A 10,019-nucleotide genomic window follows, 5' to 3' on the forward strand; every position below is an offset into this window, starting at 1 on the left:
CATTCTGCCTCTTTCTGACCCCAAGCCTGTGAAAGCAGAGAGTGTAGGGTCAGAGAGGCTCCTTGCTGCTACAGGGCAAAAGTCCAGAGAGGCTCCTTGTGCCAAAACCCAGAGGATATAGCGTTTGCCCCATGTGTTGCTTCTGCCATAAGGTAGAGATCCTGCAGGCTCCCCTGCAAACTCTTGGTATGTATCATGTCACTCAGCCCAGGACACTCTTCTTGGGGCAGAAGTCCTGCATGTGTGGGGTTTGCTTGAGGGTACAGCCTTTGGAGCCAGGTGTGATGAACTGGTGCTTCTCATCCACAGGGAGGCCTATGCCAACTGCACTGTCCTGGAGGCCCGTCCCTGCTACGATGTGGCCCGGCTGATGTTCCTTGATGCAGAGAGGTAACTCCTAGTTTGGGAAAGAAGGCAGAGTAGGCTAATGTTGCTGGCTCCCTCACAAGTCTGGTGCCACAGGAGCTTTTCTGAGCCTTCCCTCCCTTCTGCTCTCCTGTTTCAGGAAGAAAGCTGAGCGTGGGCGAATCTACTTCACCAACCTGAAGAGCAAGACCAGCCACACAACCATGATCAACCCCAAGCCCTGCGGCCACCTGTGCTGCTGTGTCATCAGGGGCTGTGAGGAGGTAGGGGAGAGCTGGAGGTATTGGGCATGTGGAGCACATGGTGGCTTTGGTTGCCCAGATCATCTCCCCTCTGACCTCTGTCCTCCTGCTCAGGTGGAGGCTATCGAGTACTATACCAAGCTGGAGGAGAAGCTTAAGGATGATTACAAGCGGGAGAAGGAGAAGGTGAATGAAAAGCCTCTGGGGATGGCCTTTGTCACCTTCCACAACGAGACCATCACAGCCATGTGAGTCCAAAGGGTCCTGCCCTCACCAAGAAGGTGATGTTTCCCAGCCGTTGCCTTAAATCAGAAGAATGCCAGCGCTAAGGCATCCCTTCAGCCTGCCAGCCATTTGCATCAGCCTGTCCCTCTTTCTCTTCTTCAGAATCCTCAAAGATTTCAATGCTTGTAAGTGCCAGGGCTGTGCGTGCCGTGGAGAGCCCAGGGCCTCCTCCTGCAGTGAGTCCCTCCATGTCTCCAACTGGACTGTCAGCTATGCCCCTGACCCACAGAACATCTACTGGTGAGCAACTCTGTAGAGCTGACTGGGAGGGGGAAGGCCTTGGGCTGGCACCCCAAGTGCTGTTCAGACAGGCTGGGCTGTGGCATGCACATGAAGCCCTGACCTGCTATGCTGCCCTGTGCAGCCATCCTGATGCCCTCCTTCTCCTTCCCAGGGAACACCTCTCTGTCCAGGGCTTCGTATGGTGGATCCGCTGCTTTGTGATCAATGTGATCCTCTTCATCCTACTCTTCTTCCTCACTACCCCTGCTATCATCATCACCACTATGGACAAATTCAATGTCACCAAGCCCGTGGAGTACCTCAATGTAAGGACTTCGGAAATGTGTACAGGATGGGTAGCATAGGAACCACCCCAAGGCACAACATACCCTGCAGGGCTGATAGGCAGAGGGATTGTCAGCATTCCCCAGATTCTGTCGGCTGACCGTGAGGAAGGTGCTGAGCCTGCCCAGGGTGCAGTGGCAGCTGCAGTGCTGGGGACTTGGCGTCAGCAAAGGCAGCTGTACCTGTGGCTGGCACAAGAACTGCTGCACCACATAACACTGATTTCTTCTCTGCCTTGTTGCAGAATCCAATCATCACCCAGTTCTTCCCCACCCTGCTGCTGTGGTGTTTCTCTGCTCTTCTGCCCACCATTGTATACTACTCTGCCTTCTTTGAAGCGCACTGGACCAGGTAAGGACAGCCAGCACCTGTTCTTAGTCACACCAGCAAGCTGCCTGGCTGCTAGACACTGGTCACTGATGTAAAGCTCCTGGCTGCATCCTTCTGCTTGAAATTCTCTTCTGTGATTTTGTCTTCCACACCTGGGGACTGCTGTGGACAGCTATTCTGCCAGTCTTTAGCTGCTGTTGTGCAGCATGGTTGTCTGGGCGGAGCTTTACAGAGGCCTACAAGAAGAAAAAGCTGGGAAGAGTTGGGGCTGGTCACTGCGAGAAATGCTAGTAGATAAGGAAGCCTTGGCTCAAGTGAGCAGGCAGGAGTGGCGTGCCTGTACCCATGTGTAAGTCGTAGCTTTTCCAAGGGAAAATTATTTCAGCTGCTCCAGCTTCTGGCTACAAGGAAAGTATTCTAAGTGCAGAGCACTAGGAATGAGCTGCTTGTGAGGCATGTTCCCCACAGGACATGCAATGTAAGCTTTGTTTTCTGACCTATGTTTCAGAGACTGGTGGAGAGGTTGTCACCAGCTCTGAGGATTGCAGGTCAAGGGAGGTGATTGCACAGCCTGTGAGACAAGGGGGAAGGAACTGGGACTCGGTAACAGATTTCAAACATACTGTAGGGAAAGGGGACATACTCACATACTAAGGAGTGGACAGGATGGGAATCAGATTAGAGATTGGGAAGTGCTTACTGATGAAAATCCCATGGGAGCACAGCTCATGGGGCTGATGGGGTGACAGTGAAGGGCTAACGGCTTCTTCTCTGCCCTCAGGTCTGGAGAGAATAGGACAACCATGCACAAGTGTTACACCTTCCTCATCTTCATGGTCTTGCTGTTGCCGTCGCTGGGCCTGAGCAGGTAGGGGTGCTGGGAAGGCAAGTGCAGAGACCTGGAGCATGGGGAGGGTTGAGATGCACCCTTGCTTGTTCTCCTATATACGCACTACATTCTTTCCTCACTGCACTGGTGCCCTGGCCACCATCCCCTTAGGAAAATGTGTTTGGTTCTGGTTGGGGGGCACAGGCCAGACCGTACATATCTGAGTCTCCAGGACATGACTGACTCAATCTGCAGATGCACTGACATGTGCCATGGTGTTACAAATAATGCAGCAAAAGTTGGCGTGGCTAGTGGATGCTGGTGAAAAGTCCACTCAAGTTCTGCTGGTGAAGGAAACACTCCCCTCCTCTGCTCAGTGTGCACTCTGAATTTTGCACAAAGCTAGTGAATTCCCTGTTTGGAGCCAGAACTTGAGTAGGTTGCACTGCCTGGCTGGGTGGGATAGTGGATGTGCAGCACTGCTCATCTATTTGGATGTGAGCCCCAAATCTTCCTGCACAGTTTATAGAATTGCCGTGTGGGGAAACTGCATCACCTGCCAGCCATTGGTGTGGGCTTGCAGCACTGAACAGGGGCCAAGTAGGGGAACCAGCATGAGGAATAAGAAACTGGGGAGTGAATGTGGGACAGGGAACTCTCACTGTGGTAGTTTGTTCCTTACACATTGTGGGTGTAAAGCCCCAGGTCAAGCCACACTGCCCAGGCAACTTAATTACGTTTAGACTCCAAGAGATTGCACTCTGCAGAACTCTTGCAGAGCCTTTAGTTCTTTAACACCTCAAATTCACACTTCAAATAAAGAGAACACGCTACACGTTTCCCAAGAGACTTCTTTTAATTTAGTGAGAAAATAGGCATTTTGGCAAAAGGTTTACAGGAGTAGCATGCAACCAAGGAGAAGAATTTCACTAAAGCACCCAGCACATGACAACCACAACTTAAGTAAAATACAACCCATCAGTTTTACTTTGCATGTAACCTTACAACTAGGCAGGTAAATGCTCTCGGAAGATTTGCATTTTGACCATTGAAGAGACTGCCTGCCCTTCTGAGGAGTCAATCCCCCTGCTGTTGCCTCTGGGCCTCTGTATTCCACCAGTGCCAGAGGATGGGATGGTTTTATATCAAAAAATCAGAATTTAGGGAAATGGGATTTGTTTACTCCTAAAAGATTTTGTTAATCTCTTGTTGGAGGGTACTTTGTACTAACCACATTCTTCTGTAGAGTCAGTCACCTGTTCCTTGCATAGATGTTGTGCACAGAGGAAAGAGGAAAATACTGATAGGATCCGGGCAAAGGGATAAGAACACACAAGTGGGAAGCTTTGCATACCTTTCTGAGTGCTACACTGTTCTGCTTTGTTTTGTTTTCCAATGTCTGATTTACATAGTTGCTGGTGACATGTTCCAGGAGGGAAAAAAAAACTGTTTATGATCAGAGCTTTCGGTCCTTCTAAAGCAGCTTCCACATATTTGCCATGTACATGTCTATCTATTGTTTCTTATGGTCCCTGTTTTCTTTTTGCCCTCCTATCCCGCAGCTTGGATGTGTTTTTCCGCTGGTTGTTTGACAAAAAGTTCCTCGCTGAAGCCACTGTGCGATTTGAGTAAGTGGAGCTGAGCAGAAAGAGTTTCTTTACAATGGGGAATGGGTTCTTGTTGACACCCAAAGGTACTGGCGGCTCCCAGCTGCTGCCCTGCAAAGAGGGAGCTCCCCTTGTAGCCTGCTCTTGCTGCACCTCCCCAGGTGTGTGTTCCTGCCGGACAACGGGGCTTTCTTTGTCAACTATGTCATCGCCTCTGCCTTCATCGGGAATGCCATGGATCTGCTGCGCATCCCCGGTTTGCTCATGTACATGATACGCCTCTGCCTGGCCCGCTCGGCGGCCGAGCGGAGGAACGTCAAACGAGTATGTACAGGGCTGAGGGGATGGGGTGTGGCCTGCACCCACTCCTGCAGTGGGACCCTGGTGGGGCTTGCCCAGTGGCTTGTGTAGAACTGGGTGTGTTACCCACACTCACTCAGCTCCCGGGGTCCTGCTGATGGGTTTCCGTTCCCTCTTGCAGCACCAGGCCTATGAGTTCCAGTTCGGGGCTGCTTACGCCTGGATGATGTGCGTCTTCACTGTGGTCATGACATACAGCATCACCTGCCCCATTATCGTCCCTTTTGGTAAATGATACCCCTCTGTCTCCTTGTGTCAGAGACGGAGGGGAGGCAAGAAGGCTGATGTGGGAGAGATAGTCCCTCTCAGTCTGGGAAAGAGGCTGATTCCTCACTCTGCTGGCATCCTTCCCTTTCTCCTAGGGCTCATGTACATGCTGCTTAAGCACCTGGTGGACCGATACAACCTGTACTATGCTTACCTGCCTGCCAAGCTGGACAAGAAGATCCATTCAGGGGCTGTGAATCAGGTAGTGGCAGCCCCCATCCTCTGCCTCTTCTGGCTTCTCTTCTTCTCCACCGTGCGCATAGGTGAGCACTGGGCTGGGGTGCCAGCCCTTGGCCTCCTAAAGAGCCACTTCCCTGGCCAGGCTCTGGTCCTGGCAGCCCCCAGCCACAGAGTACAGTCACAATCCTTCTGATACCACCACCTCGGTTTTCCTTTGTCCCAGGGTTCGTGGCCCCCACTTCCATGTTCACCTTTGTGGTCCTTGTGATCACCATTGTGATCTGTCTGTGTCACGTCTGCTTTGGGCACTTCAAGTACCTCAGCGCTCACAACTACAAGGTGGGTGCAGGACCCTCCTCCTTGGGAGGGCAGCTCAGCCTCAAAACAGCAGGGGCTCTGAAGGGGTCCCAGCCTACCCTTCAGCAGAGCCTTTCAACCCTGGCTTCACAGAGGGGACAGTCCCAAGGCTGTTCCTGCTGCCTATGTGCTGCTCCTGAGGTGGGACAGCAAGCATGTTGTCCTGGCAGTCTCTCAGTTTCTTCTTTCCTCTCCAGATTGACCACACAGAGGTGGATGCCATGGACAACAGGCAGAACGGGAGACCTGCTACCAATCTGCCAGCTCCCAAATCAGCTGTGAGTCATTGTCCCCATCTCCATGCCCTGGAACATTCCTTACCTGGGTTTGGAAAGGGGGAGGTAACTCCCTGTCCAAGTACCTCACTCCTCACTTCTCATTTTTCTGAGTCAGCACCTGCATTCTCCCAGTGAGGGTGGGAGGCAAGTGTTGGGCACTGTGCCCCTCACCTTCTCTGGGTGATGAAGTGTAATCCCCACACACACACACTCCCCTTTCCCACTGCTCCTCAGATGCTGTGCGTTTACTTTCTGCCTCTCTCTCGGCTGTGACAGTGAATCCAGCCGGGTCAGTCTCCCTTCTCATTCTGCATCTTTGCACGCTTGCTCGCCAGCAATGCCCGTCACCCACCAGGCTGGTCCTAGTGCCAACGCAAAGGCGTCTCCATGGGCATTGCCTTGAAGGCCGTGGAAGTGCTCTGGGGACTCTCCTCTCCCCTGTGCAACTCTCCAAGATCCCAGAGTAGTTTTCTTAACTTCTCCTTGGCTTACAGGCTCATTCCAACTGCTTCCTGCCATGAGATTTTTCTAGTTAGGGTCTATACCGAGCTGCAGAGATGGGGTAAAGCAAACCCTCCTGCTTCCTTGGGGAGAGCAGGGCTGGGGCGTGCATATGCAATCCAGGTTTCTTCCTAGTCTCCATATACCTAAGGGCAGCATAATATCACCAAAAAGAGAATCACTATAGGAGGCAGGCAGAGCCTCAGAAGGACATGTCTACTGGCAAAAAAGGCAGTGCAGTTTTCCAGTCCATGTGATCTCCAAAGAGCCCAGCACAGGATCCCTGTCCCAGAATGCTGGGGTTTGGCACATCCAGTGTTTCAGGGCCAAGCCAGCCCCATTCTTACCGCCTCTCCTGGGACATCCCATGGAGTCTGGACCCTTCCTCACTCCCCCAGCATATCCCCACGCTCAGCCTGGTGCATGCATGGTGCTTGGTGTGCTGTGCTCTGGTGCCAGGAGAAGCTCCCCAGACTGACCTGTGTTTCTGCTCTCTCCCCACCCCTCTCCTGCGCCATGCCGGGCCCTGACAGAAGTACATCGCCCAAGTGCTGCAGGACTCCTCACCAGAAGGCGAAGCAACAGAGTCGGAGGAGCAGGGATCAGAGCAGGGATCGCAGGATGAGGAGCTCATCAATGCCGATGGCATGAACGACACAGATTTCCAGTCGTGTGAGGACAGCCTGATAGAGAACGAGATCCACCAGTAGGGACCTTGAAGGGTGGGAGGGGAAGGAGGCCCAGGAGTCGGGCAGGCTGGGCGCATGGAGACCTGGGGAGAGGTACCTGAGAGTGCTGGCCGCTGCCCTTGCCTGCCTGCCCCCCAGGGATGCTGCCTTCAGTGAGGGCGGGGGCCCTGCTGCAAGCTCTCCATCTCCCTGCCCCTCCATCCCTGTGCCAGCCCGACTGCTCAGCAGGCATGCTCTTTACTAGCTACCTTCTTCAACATGTCTCTGGACCCCAGAATCCCAGGGGCTGGGGAGGAGGGAGAATGAGACCCCTCCCCCCCCCCCCCCCCAGTGCTGCCCTGGACCTGGAAAGCTGGGTGCTTTGGGGGAAGGGGCATAAGGGGAACATTTGGGGTCTTCTCAGCAGGCCACTTTTTCACCTGTCATCCAGGTGAGAAACACTAATAATTTATTAGATTTGCAGGAAGGTGATAAACAAAAAACTTTAATCAGTGTATTGGAAACCCCATCTAGGGAAGGGGGCGGCTTTTGCTGCACCTTCTCCCTGTGCTCGTGTGTGCCCTTTCTCAACCCCTTGCAGTATCTACTTGGTGGGGCATGCCAGGAGCTGGTCCAGGCTCAGGGTTGTTACAGACTGTTCTCTCACCACAGGGACGGTGATAGCCTGGCTTCATGGTCAAGGGTGGCATTATCCTGGCTAAGGGGTACAGGGTTGGCATGAGCTAGGCCTCCCCCCCGCAGGATGAGGGGTGCTGAGGGCATTTATTAGGGGCAGCAGGAGGCGCAGGCAGCCTCTCCCCCAGGTCCTGTCCCCTCCTCCCCCAGGTGCACAGGCAGGGGATTGCAGCATCATGTTAAATGGCATTTTTCTTTGCACATTTTACTCCTCTTTCAAAGAAATCAACCTGACCCCCATGTGGTACTGCAGCCCCCCTTTGCTGCCCTGTGTCTGCACAGCAGGGTCAGGCTTGGGGTGGAGGGGCTGTGATGGGGGTCTCCTGGGTGCTAGGGAGAGGGGAGAAAGGGTCTCAGACTGCAGACCCTCAACACGCTGTGAGGTCAGCACTGCCTGGTTGTCATAGGGCCCCATGGGCTGCCTTCCATGAGTTGCTGCAGGGTCTTACCCCAGCTGAGGTGGTCAAAGAGGGAGGGAGCCCTGGGAAAGCAGCCCTTGGGAGCCCTCTCCAACCAAGACCACCAACTTCAGGAGCACAAAAGCCTCATTGGGCTGTGCCGACTTTCTTCATCTGCCCTGACTGGTGTAGGCTCCCCTGCCATCGCCCAGCCTGAGAGAAGAGGGCTGTTCCTCTCCTACCTCTGCCCTTGCCCCCTCCCTGTTGATAGCTGTGTCCCAGAGGCGGGCAGAGAACAGGATGGATGGGAGAGGTGGACTGGAGCCCCTGGCACCTGCAGGGAGGACTGACCCTGTTTAAAGGCTCTTTGTGAGGGCTTTTGTGGTCAGGATCAGTTGCCCTCAATTGCTTCCCCCTTCCCCTTGTGTAAAATGTAAAGGAAAATAATAAATCCCCCTGCTATTTAGCTATATTTATTTCCCTCAACCCTGCCACCATCCTGTTTGGTGCTCATTGCAGACACTATCACCCTCTCTTGGCCTGTCATCCGTGGGTGCTGCATCAGCTCACTGGAGCAGTGCCCTCCAGGGCTTGATTGGGCTGGGTGAAAGTGGGACAGTCATTTACTTTTTCTATCACTCGTGCTGGCCCTGGAGCTCCAAGCACTTTAATAGGCCTGAACAAGTGAAATGTCAGCCCTGCCCACCTTAGCTGCCGGAAAGGGTGGTCACATCCCATGGCTTTTTTTCCTCCTTGCTCCCCACTAGAGGAAGGGAGCCAGACACACAGAGAGCACATGGGGGCTGTTACAAGGAGGATGTAGCTGACTTTCCTGTATGCCTCCTCTATAAGAATCCCAGGCCCCGAGGAAAGTGGGGACGGAGGGGAGGAAATGTGGGTCTTCAGTGCATGGGGAGGGCAGGCCACTCCAGCTCCCAGGGCTCAGCTGGGGCTGGAGCACACGTGGGTGCGAAAGGAGCAGGGTGAGAGTCGCCCACCCCCTCCAGTTATTGGCTAGGAATGAAATGAGCATGTGAGCTGATTACTCGTGGTCCACTCTCAGGCTGGGGCAGGGGGGATGTTGATCCTGCTTCCCTATTCTTGCACCCACCTACTGCCCTTGCCTCTGGTCCAGCAGGTGGGCTGGGATGCTCTGGTCTCTGTAGGTACGGGTATGGCCCGGGGCTGCCTCTGCGCCTGTCAGGGCTCTGCCCGTGCAGAGCTGTGTGTTCTGAGTGGCACTGTCTGTGTAGAGATGTGTATAATACCCTGTATATATTTGTGTACAAAAGAAAAAAGGAAAAAAAAGGAGCCCTTGTTCTTGCTGTCTTTTCTTTGTGGAACGGGTTGGGGGCTGGGAGGAGAGGACCCCGGCTGCAGCAGGGCTGCAGGAGCATGCGTGGTGCAAAAGGAGTGGGGGCTCATGTGTGATCGCAAGCCCTCCCCTGCTGCCAGGAATCCAGACACTGCTCACAGGCACTCCTGGCACGAGTGAGCTTTTCCTCTGGCTTGCAGAGGCATCAGAGGCATCACTGCAAAAAGCAGGTAGATGGGGATCTGCATGCACTGAGGCTGGGATGGGAGAAGATGATTTGGGAATGGTGTGGTAGGGGAGTTTTGCTGGTAGCCTTAATAGCAAATGTCAGCCCACCTCTACAGTCGCAGTAGCAAGTTAAGTGTCCACTCCTGTCATATCCATTCAGAAACTTAGACTCCTGTTTTGGGTGGACAGCTGAAGCCTTTGTGGAAGGGTGAGGGGTGCTAGACCTCTGGAGGGCAGCTTGGCTGGGAGCACTTTCCTGACATGTGATGTAGCTTGTAGGTCAGCCAGCCCGAGTGCTGGGCCAGCCCCCAGAATGCTCCCTGCTGCTCTGTGCAGGCTGGATCCAGGCAGCTGCTGCACGCTCATTACATTGTGTACAATGGCTGTTGCTGGGAGGACGGCACCATGGAGAGGCGAGGCCTGGGGCGGGCTGCTGAGAGATGGACAAGTGACCCCAGCTCTGTTCCCACCTTGCTGTGTTCAAGCCCTGTGGCTTCATGTGCCGGTGGCGAAGCATCAGCAGGGAACAAAAGACTCCCCTCCTG

The 10,019-nt window shown here is 54.0% G+C and overlaps 1 protein-coding gene across 2 annotated transcripts in view; it reads left to right on the top strand.

Moving 5' to 3' along the window:
- TMEM63B (transmembrane protein 63B) overlaps positions 1-9,239 on the top strand; it is a 47,601-nt gene extending 38,362 nt beyond the window's left edge. For both annotated transcript variants that reach the window (XM_027887665.1, XM_027887666.1), the window contains 14 exons: positions 310-390; positions 506-629; positions 723-856; positions 996-1,133; positions 1,288-1,441; positions 1,705-1,811; positions 2,572-2,658; positions 4,182-4,247; positions 4,388-4,550; positions 4,708-4,813; positions 4,949-5,116; positions 5,257-5,372; positions 5,588-5,668; positions 6,703-9,239. In XM_027887665.1, coding sequence (XP_027743466.1) covers positions 310-390; positions 506-629; positions 723-856; positions 996-1,133; positions 1,288-1,441; positions 1,705-1,811; positions 2,572-2,658; positions 4,182-4,247; positions 4,388-4,550; positions 4,708-4,813; positions 4,949-5,116; positions 5,257-5,372; positions 5,588-5,668; positions 6,703-6,879 — 1,702 coding nt within the window. In that variant the 3' untranslated portion in view covers positions 6,880-9,239. The remainder of the gene's footprint in view (positions 1-309; positions 391-505; positions 630-722; positions 857-995; positions 1,134-1,287; positions 1,442-1,704; positions 1,812-2,571; positions 2,659-4,181; positions 4,248-4,387; positions 4,551-4,707; positions 4,814-4,948; positions 5,117-5,256; positions 5,373-5,587; positions 5,669-6,702) is intronic.
- Positions 9,240-10,019: the final 780 nt, after the last annotated feature.

The sequence above is a fragment of the Empidonax traillii genome, unplaced genomic scaffold (genome assembly GCF_003031625.1).
Source record: "Empidonax traillii isolate 1590-97213 ecotype Southwest subspecies unplaced genomic scaffold, ASM303162v1 scaffold218:size1087226, whole genome shotgun sequence".
NCBI classification, from domain to species: Eukaryota; Metazoa; Chordata; class Aves; order Passeriformes; family Tyrannidae; genus Empidonax; species Empidonax traillii.